Source organism: Dama dama, chromosome 19 (genome assembly GCF_033118175.1).
Source record: "Dama dama isolate Ldn47 chromosome 19, ASM3311817v1, whole genome shotgun sequence".
Classification (NCBI taxonomy): domain Eukaryota; kingdom Metazoa; phylum Chordata; class Mammalia; order Artiodactyla; family Cervidae; genus Dama; species Dama dama.
This window is the reverse complement of record NC_083699.1, coordinates 32226841-32247346: the sequence shown is the minus strand read 5'-3', so window position 1 is coordinate 32247346 and position 20506 is coordinate 32226841. Positions and strand designations below refer to the sequence as shown.

General features: G+C 43.5%; 1 protein-coding gene across 3 annotated transcripts in view; it reads right to left on the bottom strand.

Annotated features, from left to right (window-relative positions):
* The window catches only part of USP13 (ubiquitin specific peptidase 13), a 135041-nt gene that overhangs the window by 34962 nt on the left and 79573 nt on the right, over positions 1-20506 (bottom strand). For all 3 annotated transcript variants that reach the window (XM_061166635.1, XM_061166636.1, XM_061166637.1), the window contains 6 exons: positions 19781-19906; positions 13577-13730; positions 11466-11640; positions 5687-5775; positions 3144-3266; positions 1766-1792 (listed from right to left, as the gene is read on the bottom strand). In XM_061166635.1, coding sequence (XP_061022618.1) covers positions 1766-1792; positions 3144-3266; positions 5687-5775; positions 11466-11640; positions 13577-13730; positions 19781-19906 — 694 coding nt within the window. The remainder of the gene's footprint in view (positions 1-1765; positions 1793-3143; positions 3267-5686; positions 5776-11465; positions 11641-13576; positions 13731-19780; positions 19907-20506) is intronic.

Genomic DNA, 20506 nt, shown 5'->3' with positions numbered 1-20506 from the left:
TATTAAATTGAAAATGTCTAATTCCATTTTGGGGAAAATAGAGTGAACCAGGCATAGGTAAAAAACAGTAGAAGGACAGATGCCAAATGTTAATACTGGTTAGAGATGGGTGATGAAACCAGAGATGACTCTTATCACTAATAGGTAATTTCTACATATCTTTTCATTTATAGTAAGAATATAATAAAAATTACTCCTTTTAAATGTCTGAGAAAGGTTGGATATAAATATAAATTAACCCCAGATAATGTTGTTTTCTCCTGGTGAATACAGCTGATAAGACAGCAGGCTTAAGACCCAGAGGAATCCGGCGGAGAGGGAGGTGGGAGTGGGGATCGGGATGGGGAATACATGTAACTCCATGGCTGATTCATGTCAATGTATGACAAAACCCACTGCAATGTTGTGAAGTAATTAGCCTCCAACTAATAAAAATAAATGAAAAAAAAAAAAAAAAAGACAGCAGGCTTAGATCAGGAGGAAAATGGAAAACTGCTGACTGTGAGCTGAAGTGCTCACAGTCAGACAGACTCCTCTGACACAGTCCCAGCCACCGTTCACCTCCCCTGGGGCAAGATCGTGGAGACTGGCTCTCTGCAGGGTTGGGACAGCCAGCAAACTCCTCACACTCCAGACAAGGTCAAGTGACAGGAAAGCATGCCTGACGCCTAGCCCTGGCTCTGGTCCTAGCTCTTAGGTCTCTGAACTTCCCTGGGTATCAATTTTATCCTCTGTATAAAGGTCACCTGCTCTGCCCATCTTACTGTGACAATCGAACAAGAAGCTGGCCTTTATATTATTATAATAGTACATTTATACACAGTTAAAAGAATTTATGGAGTCATAAACTCAACAATGACTCATGGTAACCATTCAAAAATACTGTTATCGTTACAATGAAATTATTTGCAGAGGCAATGGTTTGCCCATGACCCTCGCTGCCCCTAACAGCCTCTTCCAGCAACCAGCAAATCAAAATTGACCCAAGAAGGCAAGCCATGGAGGTCTAAGTCAAATGATCAATCACATGAAGTGTTTTTTGGCAAAGTAAAACACTTGAACTTCTAAATTAACAATAGTGTCTCTGGCAAGGCTTTGTAGACAAAAAGATTCAGATATTTTGTGTTATTACATATTCCTTCTTCGTCCTAATTAGTATCTAAATATTGACTATAAAATAGTTTGCTTTTTTTCATGTTCTTTAGAAAATCAAAAGTATCAACTCACCCAGGTTTAAGGAACCAAATGGCTACAAAATTAATGAACAATCCAATGACACTGCCACCCTTAAGAGTATTAATTAATACTACCATGTCCTGCCAACCGTGTACCTTCATCACGTGTCCTGAAGGAGGGGACAAAGTGACAAGTCACTGTACTATCACTGCAGCAAGAGACCTACTCATGTGGCCAGGGAGGGAGGAAATGGCATCAGTGTCCCCCACTCACATATGAGGAAACTGAGGCTCAGAGAAGTTATTGATTCTAGGTCACACAGCCACAAGTGGCAAAGCCAAGATTCCGACTCAGGGCTGGCTGGCTCTCACGCTGAAGTTCTCTCTCCTGAAACACAGGGCCATCTATTCACCACATTACTGGTTTAGATTTGCTGTGACCTCAACTTGCAGACCAAGGTTTATTCCCACCCAGGAAAAGCTGCACATACACACATACAGAGCAACGCCCTTTACTGAACCCCCACAGCTAAATGCGTTAGACCAGTAACTATGGTAGGACACTGAGAAAAAACATAAAAGGTACATACGGTCTATCAATTGGGTCATCAGGCGATCTGGAAATCAAAGGAGAGGGCAGGAAGTGAGACCCAACCATGGCAAAGAGTTCTAGAGAAAGAAAAATAGTTAACCCGGAGCACTCCCTAACCCCCACCCATTAAGACCCCACACTGTTGTCAGCCCCTTGGCCCTCCACGCAGGCCAGCCAAGCCCGACATAAAGTCATTCCAGGAAGGAGGGAGAATATCCAGTTTCAGGCATTTAGAGCAGATAAAACATGATGCTCTGCTGATCATCTTAAGGAACTAAATGATTTCCTTCCCTATACTTCTAAGAAGTCCACATAATTACAATCCAAGGACTCTGCTATAAAGGTCAGAAAAAGCAGGAGCAATGCTAATAAACCATCTTGCAGTTCTCTGACACTCTGATCTTTCTGGAATTCCTTTAATGAACCACCTATACCACATAGCCTGGACCACCCCCCCTACAGACCCCTTCCCTGCTCTCCACCCTCTGCAATTTAGCATTGGACTTAGCATTAGAGAATAATGTAACACAGGTGCCAATCTTGAATCCTCTCTTGCTCCTCCCAGATTCACTTTATCCCCCAACAGGGTCACCAATAATGGTCACTGCTCAGCTGACAGACTTCCTGTGGGGCAGGTGCCCCAAGCACTCTGGCACTATTAGCTAATGTACCTAATTAACTCATTAGGAAGGTGAACAGCAAACATGTGGGCTAGCAAAGCCAGAACGAAAGTGATTTCACCAGAATAACGTAACTAATTATGAAGCCAAGATCTCTCCAGGCTGTGCTTGGACTCACAAAGGCAATGATTTTTCACACTTACTTTTCTCTTTAAAAGTATTCTTCATGAGGACCACTTTAAGGTTCACAGAGAGTAAGAGAAGCTCAAACTGTTCTCTTGCTATGAAGCAGTAAATGAAGCTTGAGAGGTGAGAAGTGGGCAAGATTTTTAAAACCAACACACACTGTTCAATTTCCCTTTTTGGTTCTCCAAAGATATTCCAAGAAGGACACAGCTCCCCTAGACTAAGAGCCCACTGAAAACACACTCCTCTTCCCCATAGGCTTATCAGAGAAGAGAGGAGGGAGGCAAAGCCAGAGGCAAGGTAACCCAAAAACTTCCTGGAGACCTGCTGCCCTCTGCTGCCTGTGATTTCCATAGATAAGTTTGGTTCACTCATGTTGGGGCTGTGCCTCTTCCTGTGACTATTAATATTTTAAGCTCACGGTTTGCAGCCAGGCTTCAATTCTGTATGTCTATGGTGGGTTACAACATAGGAAAGCACCACAGGACAACAGAGTCGGGGAGGAACAGGGACTATTCCAGCAGAGGAGCAGGGAGGCGTTGGGAAGGTCCTCCTGGCAGAAGATGGTACCTTTAGAGTCATCAGGAATCACTATTGGGGGGCTGATGTCTGGAAGTTCCTCCTCTCCTGGTTGCAACCCCCTGGCTCGGAGATGGTTGATATCAAGTAGGTCTGGCATATCAATAGAAACATCTGCAAAATGAAAGAGATTATACTCACTGGACTCTCCGAATAACCATAATCACCTCCTCAATCTAGCACCACTAACTATGCACATGTGTCTAGGCAGAGCCAAGGGATGTGTTATAGTTCCTGGGAGTAAGTCACGGGACCAGGAAACTAAGACTGATTAGAGTTTAATGTAGGACCAGGGGAAACACAGATGCAGGATTTCACACTGAACAACAAGAAATGAGGGAAGCCAGAGGTCGAAAACTGGGAGCCCATACAACATCTGTAGACACTTTCTGTTGGATGTTTTTAAAATGTTGGCAATAAATTCCAATTTTTAAATCAGAAATTTCAATTCAACACTCCAGACTTCCAACTCATTTTGAAAAAAAAACAAAAAAAAAACAAAAAGCTGTAGCAGAGTCTCATGTGGTAACAACTGCCTGGGGCCAACCCTCAGCTTTCACTCGAGGGTAATATGTGCCCTCCGTGTCTGTCTGCCACAGACCTCGCCACTCCCTCCTGCCCCCATGATCCTGAGCATCACGTGTGCGCTGTTCTGATTCTTATGATCGGGAAATGTTTTTCCTAATCCATGTCTTCATCCAAAATGGGAAAACTCAAGAAAGAACAAGACAGCTATAGCTATGTGTTTCTTATACCTAGCCTACTTCTGTCACTTACATTATCACTCTGTCCTCATTAGGCATTTGAGTTTGCAACCCATAGTTTATGCCTTTTCTCAGATCACCATGGGTACTGTGATTATTCTACCGAATATTCTACCGAAAGTAATAAAAACTGAAGCTTTAAAGAAATTAATTGAACTTCAAGTGTATTCATCTTGAGGCACACTTTTTTTTTAACTTCTCAGCTCAGTTGTCATTGTGTTGACTTATTCAAATACAAAATGTATGTATGAGTCTAACAGCCTGTTGAGAATTCGTACTGTACACAGTCAGATACGGTAATAATGGAAAATGGGTTCAAATGTTGGTGCAGGATATGTCTTTTGGGCTAGCAAACAGAATCTGAAAAAAACCATCCCCAAAACCAGCAACAATGTTAGCTGTGTAAGTCCTACTTTAAAACAACCACCCAAAGAAAAGGCTTAGTTTAAAAAAAATTTTTATTCTCAGCAAACAGCAAAATCAAACACAATGTCTGACCGACAAAATCAAAACCACCATTCCTCAACAGAAAATTTCAGGTTCATTAAAGAAAGCTTTGGGGCTGCTTTAAATTCAGCAAGACTATGAAATCTGATCTGAATTTGGTATCCTTTACCAAAATTCCAAGGACAAAGAAAATAAAACTGTTTTCAAAGCAGTTCAAAGCCTTTAGAAGAAGTCAGTTTTCTCTCTGGGGTGCATGTTGGGTCCAAGGAGGAAAGGCTGAGTGATGAGCAACCTGCCCTTGGCCCTCCTCCCTGCCCAAAAAAGTATTCCACCAGGAAAAGAGGAATGAGATGCGGGCTCACGGGCTGCATAATACCACATGAAGATCAGTGCTATGCTAACTGCTAGTGCCAGAGGTTTCTGGGAAATCACTCAGGCAGATTTTACATTCTTTTTACTTATACCCTTCAGATGAGCAGATGAGTTCTTAATTAACCAACCTAGGACTGACTGTTGTTTTTTAAGTGCGCAAAAACGTAGAAACTAAAAGACTGGCAAGCAGTTTGAGGTCCTTGCTTGAGAAATCAGAGGGTAAAACTGTATGGACTTCCACAGCCCTGAGGACAGCCTAGGAACACATTCATATCTGATTGAGATGATAGGGAAAATGTTCTTATGCATTGTCTGGAAAGATAACCTCTAACAGTGGTCAAGGGCCTTTAAGATTAGAAAGAAGAAAGCCCAAATCGGCCAAAGTCACATCCCTTTTTCTTTTTAATACAACTGACTATACTCATGTTATTATTAATAAAATTCATATGATTTAAACAAATGTCATTAGCCATACCCGCCTGCTTTAGAGGTCGAGGAGAGATGCTAAAAAGAATATTGATACATCTTCAGATACTAGCACCTGCAAGCATGGCTTTTAGACCAGTAGCACTAGCAGCATCAGCGTCACCTGGGGACATGTTAGCCCCGGCCCCATCCCAGACCTGCTGAATGAGCACCTACATTTTACCAAGATCATGTTACAGTTTGGGAGGCATGATTTGAAATTGTGAGGCTCCTGTTTTCATTCTTAGATTCTGGCCATTTCAGTACCCGTTATTAGGTGGGTAAGCAAGTGGCAATTTGTGTTTGTTTGTTTGTTTGTTTGACTATCAGTGCTTATCATATCTTTCAAAAGAGAAAGGTGGGAATCATGGAAAAAGAATGAAATGAGACCGTTTCTGGCAGCCAACCGCATGGGCTCTTTCACATGCCATGTTTTTCAAATAGCTAATTTGACGTTTTAAGCAAAAGCATGCAAAAGATACCTACCAAATTTTTTGGGAACCCAGTCAAGACCAAAAGTGAACTTCTTTATCTGCACTACCAAGTATTCAGGGAATGAGGCAAAGCGAGATGTTCTGGGAAACACAAGGGGATTAGATCAATGAAACAGGCAATAAGAATTATGGATACAGTTCATGAAGCATCAAAAGCTGTGTCTGAGGCACACCCAGCAGTCCCAGGGCCTGCAGTGAAGAGCAGACACACGCACACGGGATTGGACACGCACGCACATGGGAGTGGACACACACACACCACCTCACCACTCATCCTGGCCTTTCCACGAGAGGACAGTGTTTAACATAGGATGAGGTTGTCCCCAAGGATGATTTTGGACACCCTGCAAAATTACTACTTTTCCTTTGCTGTGGCATTTCGTATTTCTGAAAAGTGGTTTTCAACTATAAACATTTGTGTTTTTCTAAAACCCTTGGTAGTGTCACACATATTTGCATATGAAAGGGGCACCTGTGCATTGTGTTTGTACGTGAAGTTTGAAAAAGCTCCCTGAGCACTCCTGACACACCCCCAACCTGCCCCAACCACAAGTCTTTATCTTATAGCACAGAGTTGGCATCAGGAGGGTATATCGGAACTTTGGTTGAGGCTCACTACTGGAAATGCCAGGGCCTCATTAAAATACTACCACACCTAAAATCTATGGCCACATGGATCCTTAAAGGGGTTGTGTGTGTGCGTCTGTGTGTGTATGTACTATGAGGTATCTAAAATATCTAAATCTGGGCCTTCAATTTTAAAAATTAATATACATGGTTAATGTCTTAAGTTTCCTTTCAAACGTTCATGAATGCTGAATTGCCTGGACTTGCCTTTGATAATTTTATGCACAAACTATTCAACTAATACATCAAATATATGCCCCGGTTTCGGCTCATTCTCTCCACATTTATTATCTTGTTTAAAAAAACCATTTCTGTTTCAAGTGTCAATCTGAGTACAGTAAGTTATATATTTAAAAAAATTAGATTTAAACAGATACAATGGGTACCTTTTAAAATAAAAGATTCTAGGACACGTTTCCTACAAACTCCACTTTTCAAATCTGCGTGGAATGCATTGTCCCAGAACTCAGAAATCAAATACCAGTGCACTGCTGCCCCCCTGTGTAGAAGAAAAGCCACAGTTCAGGGGCAGAGAACTGTCCAAAAAGTGTCAGATTTGGATGCTACTTAATTCACTCCAAATCTAACCCTCCTTGAGGTTTCACATTTACAAAACGGGTTTATTAGTAATATCTGCCTGCCGGGGCTGTGCAATGGTCATGAAATGTCATGGAATCACCTGGCATCCTAGAATGTGCTGTGCACAGCTAAGGAGTTAGCATGATGATTTTGTCATGCAAGAGCTAGAATCCATAGGACCAAGGACACTGGGCTGGTTTGTCACTGACCTGTATTTTTCCCCAAGCAAGTCACTTAACTACTCGGGATCTCAAATTCCCCATCACAAGGAAGGTAGGAGGGTACAGGCAATGAGGGAGTTTCTCAAAAAACAAGAGCTTAACGATACTAAGGAGCTGATCTATTAGCCTAGCTCACTCTCCAGAAATTATATATTATCTCTAATTAGGTTTTCCTATCTTCTGAGAAGCAGTATTAATATCATTCTTAAATATAGCCCAGTCCTCAACTTCACCAAAAACCAAGAAACGCCATCTGATATTTTCAATGACTATGAAAGTGTCACCTCTCTGACCCCTTCTTCTAACCATGTAAATTTAAAATCTGGAAAATATGTAACAATGAAATCAACCAAAAGTCATCAATGTTTTCCAGACTGTGGTTCAGGATCTCAAAGATTCCTGAAGTTGCTCTGTGATCAGTATCTGGGTGAGGAATCAGCTGGTAATATACCATGGAGTGGGAGGCAGCAGAGGGAACTCAAGGCTGATAATTTAACACATCACTTTGTTGTGGGTAGCTATCAACCTAAGAGTACCAGAAAGCAGGTTAGATGACGCCCACATTGTATTTTTCCTGTTGGTTAAACATTCCTTATTCATTTTTGTATATAGGGTCTCAACTTGAATCACACATTCAGTAACTGCTTAATATAAATATGTTCAAATCAGCCTCAAAACTAACACTTGGCATTCATTAATTGCAGGTGTGGGACATCAAGTTTGTTGTTAAATCTGGTAAGGTTATAAATCATGCACCAGTTACTCTTCTATTCCTAAAATTAATTCCTGGAATTAAATTTTTTCTTGAAAAGTTATATACTTAATAAAGTCCACTGAAATATAAATCATCCAAAAAGGTCTAGATAGACACTGAGTAAATTCACCTCAAAGAACTGTTACAGGAACTGAGTTAGGACTAAAGACTTAGAACAGTGCCTGACAACAGTATGGCATTGCCTATCAACAACCTATTACCTTATTTAAAATGCATCAATTGTTCACTGGTTACAAATTCAGGCAAAAACATTATGAAAGCCATTAAGAAAAATATATTGATATATAAACTGCCTCTCTCCCTGAAATTATTAACACTATTTATTGAAAACCTGGTGACTAAAAAAATTCTATCATTTCCATTAAATACTTTGAAAACATAGTTAATCAACCACATAATTAACCAAATCATAATTAAAAACATACTTAATCAACACAAACTGTATAATCCAAGGTAAAAAAAAAAAAAAAGTAATGTAGTAACAATTACAGTGTATATTTACTCCACCAGGCACTATGTAAGCATTTTTTTTTTTTTTTTTTTTGTAGTTGAAAATTTTTTTTTTTTTCTTTTTCTTTTTTAATTTTTATTATTATTATTTTTTTTTTCCCAGTGGGTTTTGTCATACATTGATATGAATCAGCCATGGTATGTAAAGCATTTTATGCTTGATCCTCACCTCAACCCTATAAAGTTCTATTATTATCCTCGGTTTACATATAAGGAAACTGCAGTTTATGGAGGTGAGGTCACTTGGCCAAGGTCACATAGCAGTAAGTTCTACACTGAGAATTCAAACGCTGCCAGTCCACCTAAAGCCCATGCTCTGAGCCCCAAACCGTGCCTTTCTGCTCATGAATGATAAAGGTTAAGATGAAATCTGTCCCTATCAACCTTTAATCTGTGAGCTCCTTGAGGGGAGGGACTCCATCTCATTCAGGTCATTGCCCAAGATACACTAGGTGAGCAATAATATTTGCTGGGTGAATAAAATTTCCAAACACATATTCTTCCCAGTTACCGTCTGTCCAGGACCAAAAAGGGAAGGATCTTTTATGTCTGGTCCATACTGACCCAAGATCTACCAAGAGGACATCTTTTGTCTCTTCCTGGCTTTTTGGGCTCTGGGTCTAACACAAGAAAAATTTAAGGCCCCAAAGTAACATAATAAAGAGATCATGTCTATACTGCTGGAACAAAAAGAAAAAAGATATTTTAGGAATTCACTGAACTAGTTCCCCCAAAACTATTATTTGAAACATAAGGTATAATAAAGAATAAGCAATACTGTAAGGATTATAAAGATACAAGCATAAGCAAGCAGGAAAGGAATATGGGGGCCGTATACAACACAAGGATTAAGAGTTTAAACTTCAAATGAATGAATTCCAAGTCTGTCACTTAGTAGCCATTATTAATACTTCCTTTACTTCCTCATCTGTAAAATGGGGAGACTAAAGTGCCTATGTCACAGCAGTACTAGAGGGATTAAGCAATATTTGATGGGATTCACTTAGCATATAACATGGAATAATACTGATAAATGTGCCATAATGGTAGTTGCCTTATTATCCTAGAACACTGCTTTTTCCTTTCCCACAAGACCAGTTTTCAATTACCAACAATTGCAATACATCCAGTAATAACTTTCTTTCATATGCATTAAACCAAAAGATGTATGTAAACATACATACATACGTGTGCATGTAAAAGAGAAAAAGAAGAAACACGTTCAATAGCTACTGTTAAGGATTAGAGAAGGTAGAAACCCCTCTGCCTACAACTAAGTATTTTGTGGGTCAGCAACCATCATTCCTGCACTCAGATGTAAGAAGGAACTGGTTGCTAACTTTGCCCCAGGTTAGAGCACAAGCTGGAAAGTGGACACAGGAGAAGAATCCAGATCTCCTGACCACCAGCCCAGGGGTCAGAGACTGCCTCTGTGGAAGGCTAACGCTTCCCAGCTCCACTTCAAAGATTCTCCTTTTCCTAGTGATGAGAAGATGCCTTCCTCGCAGGCCTAGAGAGTAGGTCACACCCTGTACTTGTAAGACTCTGAAGAGCAGAAAAGGGGGACCAGGCAGACCGGCCAGTGAAGAACTTTTCTGCAACTCACACCTGATGCTGGGGACTTTCTAGGCCGCCAGGCCTCTGATCACTTCCACCTCCCATACAGAGTCAGAATTAAAGTGCAAAGACAAAAGGACAAATGTTTGTGGAATCTTCAGCCTACTGTCAATAATAAAGAAAGAAAAAAATTAAAAAAAAAAAAATCACACAGTACACCTTAAACTCACAAAATGTTATGTGAATTATATACGTCAATACAGTTGAGAGAAAAAAACTGCTTTCACCACTAATAAAACATGTAGCTTTCTAACTGCTCAAAGATGTGCCCAAGTTGTAATGAAGTGAATCAAGAACATTTAACACGCCAGCTCACCAACTCTTATCTGCAAGGACATACACACACAAACACACACATACATACACATACACACTCCCCAAAACTGAGCAGTCCTCGGGTGAAAACTTACTCCACAATGGATAACTGATAACTGAACTATTATTAAACTCCTCTGGATGTGAAAAAACTTTTTAAAAGAAATTATTGTTAAGAAAATGTGGCTTTTTCTTTAAAGCTTTTGAAATATTCTTTTTGTTTTCCCATTTTAACACATGAAGTCAATCATCTGAAACAGAGGAATCCTGAGGGATGACTGTCACAGAGAATAAGTGATTCAGGTTTGACTGCCACTTGTGGTTGTGGGAAAAAAACAGCCAGCAGTAGCTCATCCATCCTTCCCTGCCTTTCATGTCACCTAGAGCTCAGGCTGAGCCCAGAAAAAATGCCTGAAGAATATCTGAAAGTAATGAGTTCCAGTGACTAACTTCTAGACCTCCCCTCTTTTTATGCCATTGTAAGTTCTCTTTCTCCAACTGCATAAAGTATGCAGGCAAGGACTTGACTGTATAAAATCAACTAAGGTGTCAAGTGGAGAAAAAAAAAAAAAAGTATGGATCTGACAAGAAGGATCACAATATAGAAACAGAACATCTCCTGACCATGTCTGAGCAGCTCGTTGGAACAAAGCCCGGGAGCCCTGAGGTCCCTTTTGAGATGCCCTGAGACCCCTCATCTCCAGGCAGGAACAGAGTCACCAAGTTCTAAGTCAAATCTTTAACTGTGGAATCAAAATCTATCACAGTGGAGTTTAAATACTGAAGACTGTCATAAGTAGTTTTCTAATTTCTTCATTAATATCATCTTGCCATGGGGCACAAGAGTTCTTGGCTATACCTGCTCAGTAAAAAAAAAAAAAAAAAGGCATTCTCTCCCTTACACATGATACAGATTACAACCAGCCTGTTTCACTGGACAGACCTCATACAAGCAAGGTCTATGACAACTAGGGTTGTGTAAATCATAATCCCATCTGGCCACACATGAGCAAGCATGCACAGACCTGTAGAGTGGCACCCCTCGCCCTTCCCTACTGGCTCCCACCTCTCAAGGCCCCCTTCTCATCCCACTGCCAGCACACAAGCACACACACATACACACTTACTTCACACCCGCAGACTTTGCTTGCAGGGCACTGCTCCAGAAATCATCAACATTTTCTGGTTCAGAAAAGGCCTGCAGGCAGGCACTGAATGGGATCTTGGCACGAACCAACTCGGGAAGGGGTCTTCTGTTTGATTCTGCTTCCCTTCTCGTTAGTTCATAGGCGATCAGTTCATCTGCATAGAAGAGCAAACAAATGATTTTGCAGTCATTTATTTTCTTGAAAGGAAAGAGCCCCTTGAACAATGAACAGCCTTCCCTGAAGACTTCTCGGCTGGGGTTAGGACTGCTTATTCGCTGCCCTCCACAGAGCCAGAGGAGCCTGCTGAAAGCGTGTTTAGAGTGGCAATGCCAGGCTGCATCAAGCCTTTCATTGTTTGCCTGTTCCTCTTTGAGGCTGACAGGAGGGAACTGTGAACTACGGTCCAGGTGAGAGGTTCAGACTACACATGTGCTATAAGTGATGCACGAACCTGGGCTCTCATTTATCCAGAGGTCAAGACTGGTTTGACCCCAAACCACCCTCTAATCACAAGGTCTCCACACCAGAGAATTTCATGTGGAGAGAAACCCGAGGGCTCACCTCTTCCTGGCCCTTGACCATGATGAGAGGTCACGGAGAGCGCGGGCCAAGGAGCAGGATGAACAGTTACCCAAGGCACCAGACCTGCAATCCGACCCAGCACCACCAAGACAACTTCATGTGGGGTTACCTGACACTGCAGAAAGCAGAGCGGCCAACCCAGAAGGCTTTCTCACTATCCCTGCTCAAATGACTGAACACCCAGGGAAAAAAAAGTGAGTACACTGTGAGCTTCCCAAGAGTCAGCAGATCTGCTCTTGGAAACCACCTCTAAGTCAAAATTCTATATATTTCAAATGGACCTCTCCAGGAATTCCTTCTGTGTTACAAAAAATCGCTTCTGATTTATCAGTTTTTAGATACCACTAATGTATCTTTGTGTTTTCTTAAACACATTTGGATATGTTCCTACAGTTCATTCCCCAGTCCACCAGCGATTCAGGATGAACTTTTGTCTAGGATGCTAACATTACATGTTTCCAGCTATCAATTTCCTGACACTAAATTACAAATCTCCTTTCTGAAAAAAAAAAAAAAAAATATATATATATATATAGCTACCACTCATAAATTATAAACAGTGAGTTTAGAGAGGATCACAGAACTGAGTAGAATATGTTAGCCAGCATCCACCATGATAGGCAAGAGAAAGCAATTAGGCCTCATGCTAAAAAGGAAACAAACCACAGATTCCCCACCCCATTGCTACTTTGTGTAATGAATAAGAATTTTAAAACTAGCCAAAAGCTGCAGAAGTTTATAGAAAATGGAAAGTGTTTCATTTTCCAATTAACACAATAAAGTGACTACCCACCACCCCTACAAAAAGAGAATAAAAAAGCCACCCATGGAGTGTTTGAACTTTACAAAAATGACCAGTTCACAGGAGATAAGCAATTGAGCAGATATTTCTCCTTTTTCTGCTTCTAAGATGTTAGTTCTAAGAAATATCATTTATCTATTTTGTCTGAAAAGAACCGGGTCAGACTTAATGAAGGAAATTTCCCCTGAGCATCATTCCCTCCACCTGGGTATCTGCCTTCTTCCTGCTTCCAAGGTCCAGAGACCTTTCTAAGGGGCTTCTGCCTCACAAAGAGCCCGGCCACACTTTATCACCCACAACAGGCACCTTGCTCAGATGCCAAAGATGGATTCTTTTTAAGAGACCTCTGCTTGAATGGCTCATATCGAAAAATGTAGTTCTGACCACTTCCCTCAGACTTTACAGCACAACTGGTAAGTGATAATGTTAAACTACAAATAATTTCCTCCAAATTAAACTGACTCTAAACCAACCCATTGTTGAAACTTATAGGCCCTGAAGTAGGTTCCCTCCATAACCGGCTCCATGAAAATCTCTAAAGAAAGCCACATGGGGACTGAGGAATCTATGAGAAGAGACATGCAGAGCAGACACCCTCCAGGTCTACTCCAGACACAGCTCTGCAGTAACTAAACCGCACCATCTCTTACTCGAGGGTCTTCACGTGTGAGAAGCGCCCTGCTCACTCCCCGCTTTGGAACATTACCTTTGTTGGTTGCCGCCTCCATGGCCACAGGTAATTGCATCAGGTAGTCCACTCTCTCTGTGTAGCGGACTTTTCGGGTCTGACAGCACTGAATCCGCTCTTCCACCAAAAACCGAAAAACATCACTTGGGTTTTCTGAGCCAATGCGGTTCCTCTGAAAATGAAATTATATCAAGTCAGTAAACTTATATTACTTTCATGAGACACACATGCTATGTCGTTTTAGTCATGTCCGACTCTTTGCAACCCCACGGACTGTAGCCCGCCAGGCTCCTCTGTCCATGGGATTTCCCAGGCAAGAATGCTGGAGTGGGTTGCCATTTCCTTCTCCAGGGAGGGATCGAACCTGGGTCTCCTGCATTGTAGGCAGATTCTTTACTGTCGGAGCCACACATGTATAAAAATTAGCACAGAATCAAATATAAATCTGGTGAAAAGATCTGATGTGACTAAATATTCCCTCTGGGCATGCCAGTTCAGAGTACTTTAAAGCAAAAGACTGGTAGTTACCTAAAGTCCAAAAATGGGAGACTGGTTAAATAAATTATAGTTCATCATGTAAATAAATAGTATGCAGCCATCAAAAGTCATGGCAGAGGGACTGACCTAGACAGAATTAGAAGAAAGGAGATATGAAAGACCAAGTAAAGAGAAAGGAGGAAAAAAATCAAGGGCTGCCCTGGAAAAATTAAGCCACATATAGTTAGGTTGTTTGCGATGGACATGTACACACTGCTATATCTAAAATGGATAACGGTCCTTGGCTAAGAGGAGACTCTGCCTTGGGCCCGCCGGTGTAATAAACTGCACTCAGCTATCTGCATTGTCCTTCTGAGTGAGTTTGTTTCCCGGAAAGCGTGGCTATAACATTTGGTGCGTTGGCCGGGAAACTCCTCACTTGGAGGAGATAGGTCTCATTTGAGGCCACCCCGAGGCTTTGTGGCTTGAATCTCCTAGAGGGGGGAAGGCGCCTCGCCCCTCTGGAAGGATTCTGCTTCTCAACGCCCGGACCTTTCACGTCAGCAGGCAGTGGACGGCAGCAGGGGAACTGAGCACTCAGGTGAGGAGGAACCCACCCGGCAGGGTGGAACAGAGGGCCTGATCACCCCCCTGGGAGGGACTAGAAGGAGTGGGGACCCACAGGAGCCTGGAAGAGGCAGGCGGCGATTGCTTGGTGCACAGGTCGACGAGCGTGCTAGGGTTTAGGAAGGAAATTTGTGAAGGTCATTTAGGAGGTGTGTCCACGCCGTCTCGGGGAAAATTATTACCAAGCTATCGCCAGGGGATTCTTAGGATAGGAAACTGGTCCTTGTATGCTCGTATTCTGCCCTCCCCCAGGAGGTGTCCTGTCAGCTGTGAAATTCTTGACCCCCTCGGAATTGTTGGGCTAGAAGGAGGGGGAAACAGAAGTGAGTATGAATTGGCTTTTCCGGAGATGGCCTGGGACATGAGATATTTAACCCATCTGTGTTTTCATCCGCACCTGATCAAGCCCACCAAGACAGAATGGACTTTAAGGGAGAAACAGTCTCGGACCATGTGATGTTCTGGTTCAGCTATGCTGACTGGCAGGTGAAGACACGCCGATCCCCCTTCTCCCTCTGGGGTCTGGCAGGTAAGGCTCTTCTCACCCCAGTTAAGAAGGAGGCAAAATGGCAATTTAAGTGTCACTGAGTGGAAATATCAGAAGTACATAGGATACTGAGAACTTCGTAGACAGAACGAAAAGGAAAAGTAGAAGAAGGTCCGAGAAGGTAAGCAAGATGGGGGAAAGTGAATCTAAGGCAACTGTATTGGAGTGCATGATTAAAAATTTAAAGAAGGGATTAGGAGGAGACTATGGGGTGAAGATGAAGCCTAACTGCCTCCACATACTCTGTGAGGTCGAATGGCCCCCTATGGGAGCAGGATGGCCACCAGAGAACACCGTGAACTTAAAAATAGTAGAAGCAATCTACACAGTAGTCACAGGAGAGCCAGGACACCTGGATCTATATCCATCTATTGACTCATGGCTAGGGTTAGCTTGAGACCCTCCTACTTGGACAAGGTTCTGTATCCAGAAGGGAAAGGGGAAAATATTAATGGCACAAAAATTGACTGATGATAAAAAAGGAAATTCTACAGGATTTGGACGGGGATGACCTGACCCCTCCCCCATGCTGGATAATGACACGCCTGCCTCCCAGTGCTTCACCAGGACCGGAGGCCGCCTTAATGCCCGACCCAGGGCCAGGTGAAGTTTCTGCAACAGCTACTGCTCCTCTGCCAGCTTTCCCGGAGTTCATAGAGCCGCCGTTTGGGCAGGCTCTGATCCTGGTGACAGAAGCCTCTGGCCAACACTTCCAGGATCCGGCTCCACCCGAACCGCCCAAGCTATACCCGCCTCTCCCGGTAAGTACTGACAAGAGGGGGAGGGAGACATTGGAATTAAGCGGAGACCGCGCCCTGCCAGAGAGCTGGAGGGAACGAAAGAGAACAGACAAGAGACTTACAGTGCAAGCTGCTGCTCTGGGAAAGTCTATCTCGGGCCCTCCAGAAAACCTCATCTGCCCCAGGGACAGGACAGTCCTTCAGCCGGTCCAAAGGGAGGCCCTGGGCCCATTACAGCCAAACCAGTGTGCCCGGTGCCGAGCTTTTGGCCACTGGAAGAAGAAGCTCCCGCAGTTGTGGGGCTTGCTGACCTGGAAATTAACTAGGACTGCCAGGGCTCAGAGATATCAGGTCCCTGAGAGCCCATGGTAACCGTAAAAGTGGGGGACCAAAACACTGACTTCGTGGTGGATACAGGAGAACTGTCGGTAGTAACAAAACCTGTGGCACCTCTGTCCACAAGACTACCGCTGTAACTGGGGTATCGGGAGAAGAGATGATTAAATCGTTTTGCCAGCCCAGAAAATGTCAGATGGGGGGGGGGGGGGGGGCACCAAGTGATTCATGAATTCCTCTACATTCCTGAGTGCCTAGTACCCCTGTTGGGAAGAGACTTGTTCTCCAAACTAGGAGCACAAGTGACTTTCTCCCCTGAGGAGAGGCCCACCTTCTGGACGGACTCTATGACTTATTTGCCCTCTCTCTCAATACCAACCCAAGATGAGTGGAGGTTGCATGAGCCTCTGAAGGCAGAACTGGGTGGGCCAGAAGAACATGAGGGGGCTAACTCAATTATTCCCTGAGGTCTGGGTGGAAGACAACCCCCTCCCCCCCCAGGCTGGCTAAACATCATGCCCCAGTGATAATGGAACTCAAACCAGGTACCATCCCGGTTAGAGAGTGCCAGTACCCGCTACGGATGGAGGCCTGAACCGGCATATTGCCCTACATCAATAGATTGAAACAAGCAGGCATTCTAGTAGAGTGCCAGTTGGCTTGGAATACGCCAGTCCTGCCAGTCAAAAGAGAAGGAGGACAGGACTATAGGCCTGTACAAGATCTCAGGCTAGTCAACCAGGCTACTGTGACTTTACACGCCACTGTTCCAAACCCCTATACCTTACTTAGCCTCCTCCCACCGAGGACTAAAGTTTATACTTGCCTAGATCTCAAGGATGCCTTCTTCTGCATACGCCTCGCCCCAGCGTCACAGCCCATCTTTGCCTTTGAATGGGAAGATCCAGTGGGGAGCACCAAACAACAGCTCATCTGGACTCCCCCACAAGGGTTTAAAAACTTCCCAGCCATCTTTGGGGAAGCCTTGGCTTCTGATCTGGACTCATTCCATCCGGAAGAGTATGGATGTCAGCTCCTACAATAGGGGGATGACCTGCTGCTGGCTGCCTGAGACCCAAGGAAAAATGCTGGAAAGGGACAAATGCACTGCTCCAGCTGTTGATGGAAGGTTACCGGGTGTCGAAGAAGAAGGCACAGATCTACAAAGAGGAGGTAAGGTATCTGGGGTTTGTTTTAAAGAAGGACTCAGGGTTCCAGACCCTAATTGGGTCCTATATATTGATGGCACTCGCCTGATAAAACAGGGACAACAGCTCTTGGGTATTCCAAAGTGGAAGGGGCCATCAAGACTGAAAAGAGAGGGTGGGGATTGCCAAGTGGCAAATTCTTGGTACCGGAGGAGCTGGCACACACTCTGGTAAGCCAAACACACCAAGCGACCCACCTAGGCTATGCTGCCTGCTCACAGGTTAATGCTGCCTCTTGGGTATTCAGACAAAAACCTCCGGGTATTCAACTGAAAGGCACACTGCCCCTTGAACACCTGGGAGTGGACTTCACTAAAATGAAACCTCACCGACACTACCGTTAACTGCTGGTCATGGTATGTGCATTCTTGAGATGGGTAAAAGCTTTTCCTACCTGGACTGAAAGAGAATCAGAAGTATCCCGGTGCCTGATTAGGGAAATGGTTCCTAGATTTGGATTTCCTACCAGCATTGGATCAGGCAATGGCCCGGCTTTTGTAGCTGATTTAGTATAACAAGTAAGCAAAACTTTAAACTGCACACTGCATATAGGCCCAGAGTTCTGAGATGGTGGAATGAACCAACCGGACACTTAAAGAGACTCTCCAAATGGATCAGAGAGACTGACTGCTCCTGAGTGGACTTGCTTCCGATGGCTCTGCTCAGACTCAGGATGACCCCACAGTTCCAAGGCTATTCTCCATATGAAGCATCAAGAGGGGGGAATGAAGAAGGAATTCATAGGGCCTGGACTCCATCTCAGGCCTGTCTGTGCTGATCGTGCGCGGCCACCTCTCCAGTGGACTCTGAACTCTCTGCTTAGTGCCTGTGGGAATGACAATGGAAGGATAAGACCCCCTTCTGGGCAGGGGAATGTTGAAGAAGAGAAAACAGACACTAATCACCCCTGCCTCCGGACACTATCTATCAGAATGTAAGCACAGGCTTATCGGTTATTAACTATTTGGAATGTAACTGCGGGCTTATTGATTATTGACTGTTTGAACATATAACACGTGAATGATGTAGTTGTATTGTAGTTGTATTTACCCTTCCTTTGTTTATGTAAGTCTCAAGGTAGTGGGTTTGGACGCGTACACATGGGGTATAAAAGATTTTCACAAATGCTGGTCGGGATCCTTGGCTAAGAGGAGACTCTGCCTTGGGCCCGCCGGTGTAATAAACTGCACTCCGCTATCAAAAAAAAATAAAAATAAAATAAAATAAAATGGATAACCAACAAGGACCTATTATACAGCACATGGAACTCTTCTCAATGTTACCTGGTAGACAGGATAGGAGGGGAGTTTGGGAGAATGGATACATGTATATGGATGGCTGAGTCCCTTTGCTGTTTACTGAAACTATCACAACACTGTTAACTGGCTATACCTCAATATAAAATAAAAAGCTTAAAAATAATTAAAAAGTAAATTTTTAAAAATTTTAAGTTTTTTAATTTAAACAAATTTTTATTTAAAAAATATTTTTTAAAATTTGTTTAAATTAAAAAATTAAGCCATGTATGATATGAATCTATAAATGTACTAATGTAAATTATACACAAATAAAAAAGAAAGTAGGCTATATTTGAGTATATAATGACATGGCAAAACGTTCACAACAGGTTAAGTGGAAAACACTGCTCACAAACCAGCAAGCAGAGAATGAACTGCACCTAGAAAATGACTGGGGGTAGAGGTAGGGAGTCAGACACCAGAATGTTAGCACTGCTTGTTTAGGGGAGCAGGTAGTATGGGAGGTTTTGATTTTCTCTTCTGTGCCTCTGTTTCCACAAAGAACACACTAGGCATCAGGAAAAAAGTAGACTTTTTTTAAGAGGGGGGAGAAAAGCCTTTAATCATAAATTCTCAGTGGCCTTTAAGAACCACAGCATTTAATGTGATTTGATTCTGCTCTAAGCCCAGAGTGAGCATCTCAGAGGACAAAGGACAGGAGGATACCAAATATCACACTGGACTCAAGGAGCTTGTCACAGAGACAAAAATCAAAAACAGGGGATGAAAGAAATGGATAAACACTCCTAGAACACATTCAAATTAGGAGGAGAACAGGGAGACCCATGAAGGCTGAGAAAGCCAAGCATGAGGAGCAATTACATCAAGCTGGCCAAACAGAGAAAGCCCCAAAGACGTCAACTCTAAAAGGAGCCCAGACAGGGAGAGGTTGGGGGGGTGGCAGCATTCTGGCCACACGGGTGGGACTGCACGCGAGGGCTGGACCCACTTTTAACAACCCTTTCAAGCAGCTCTAAAGGCTGACTTACCTCTACTAGATTCACCAGGTGCAGGAAAAACTCCTGGGCATCCTGCTGTCTGTTGGAGGAGAATTCCGGGTGGCTCTTGCTCACAAAGGCCTTAAACATGCGTGGGGAGATCCCATTCTGTTGAGGCTAAAATATAAAATAAAACCAAAACTCACAAGTGGGAAGCAGAGCGGAGATTACCAGTAGCCAGGATTTCAGATAAGAATACTGAAGCCCACGTTAGCTAAACAGTGACAGCGGCCAGGACACGCTGGATGTTGATTGCGTACCAGGCACCATGCTGTGAAAGTGAGGTGGGGATGGGATGGGGCTCTTCTGTTGACTCAAAACCAACAGGCACGATAAACACCCCGATTTCTGTCCTCATAGGACTTGCTCCATAGTGGCCAAACTAGTCTGCGACAACCCATTTCAGAAAAGGCTAGGGATGCACTGGGGTGTGGGAAGTAGTCCTCTGACGGAAGTTAGAGGAGAGGTGAGCCCAGCAGCATCCCTTTCCCACCACCAGGAGGGAATATGAGAGAAAGGAAAGGAAATGGTTCCCAGCCCCAGGCAAAGTACTGCTCAGGGGCCAGCCCAGGGCTGTTTCTGAACCACAGGGCGTTCCTGGGAGCCCGCCCCTCACCTGGAGAAGCCAAAGGAGGTTGCCTGCAGCTGCCAGGATGGGAAGAGCTGGGACAACTTTGACTGTGAACTTTGGATGTATGAACTTCCCCGGGGGGCTAA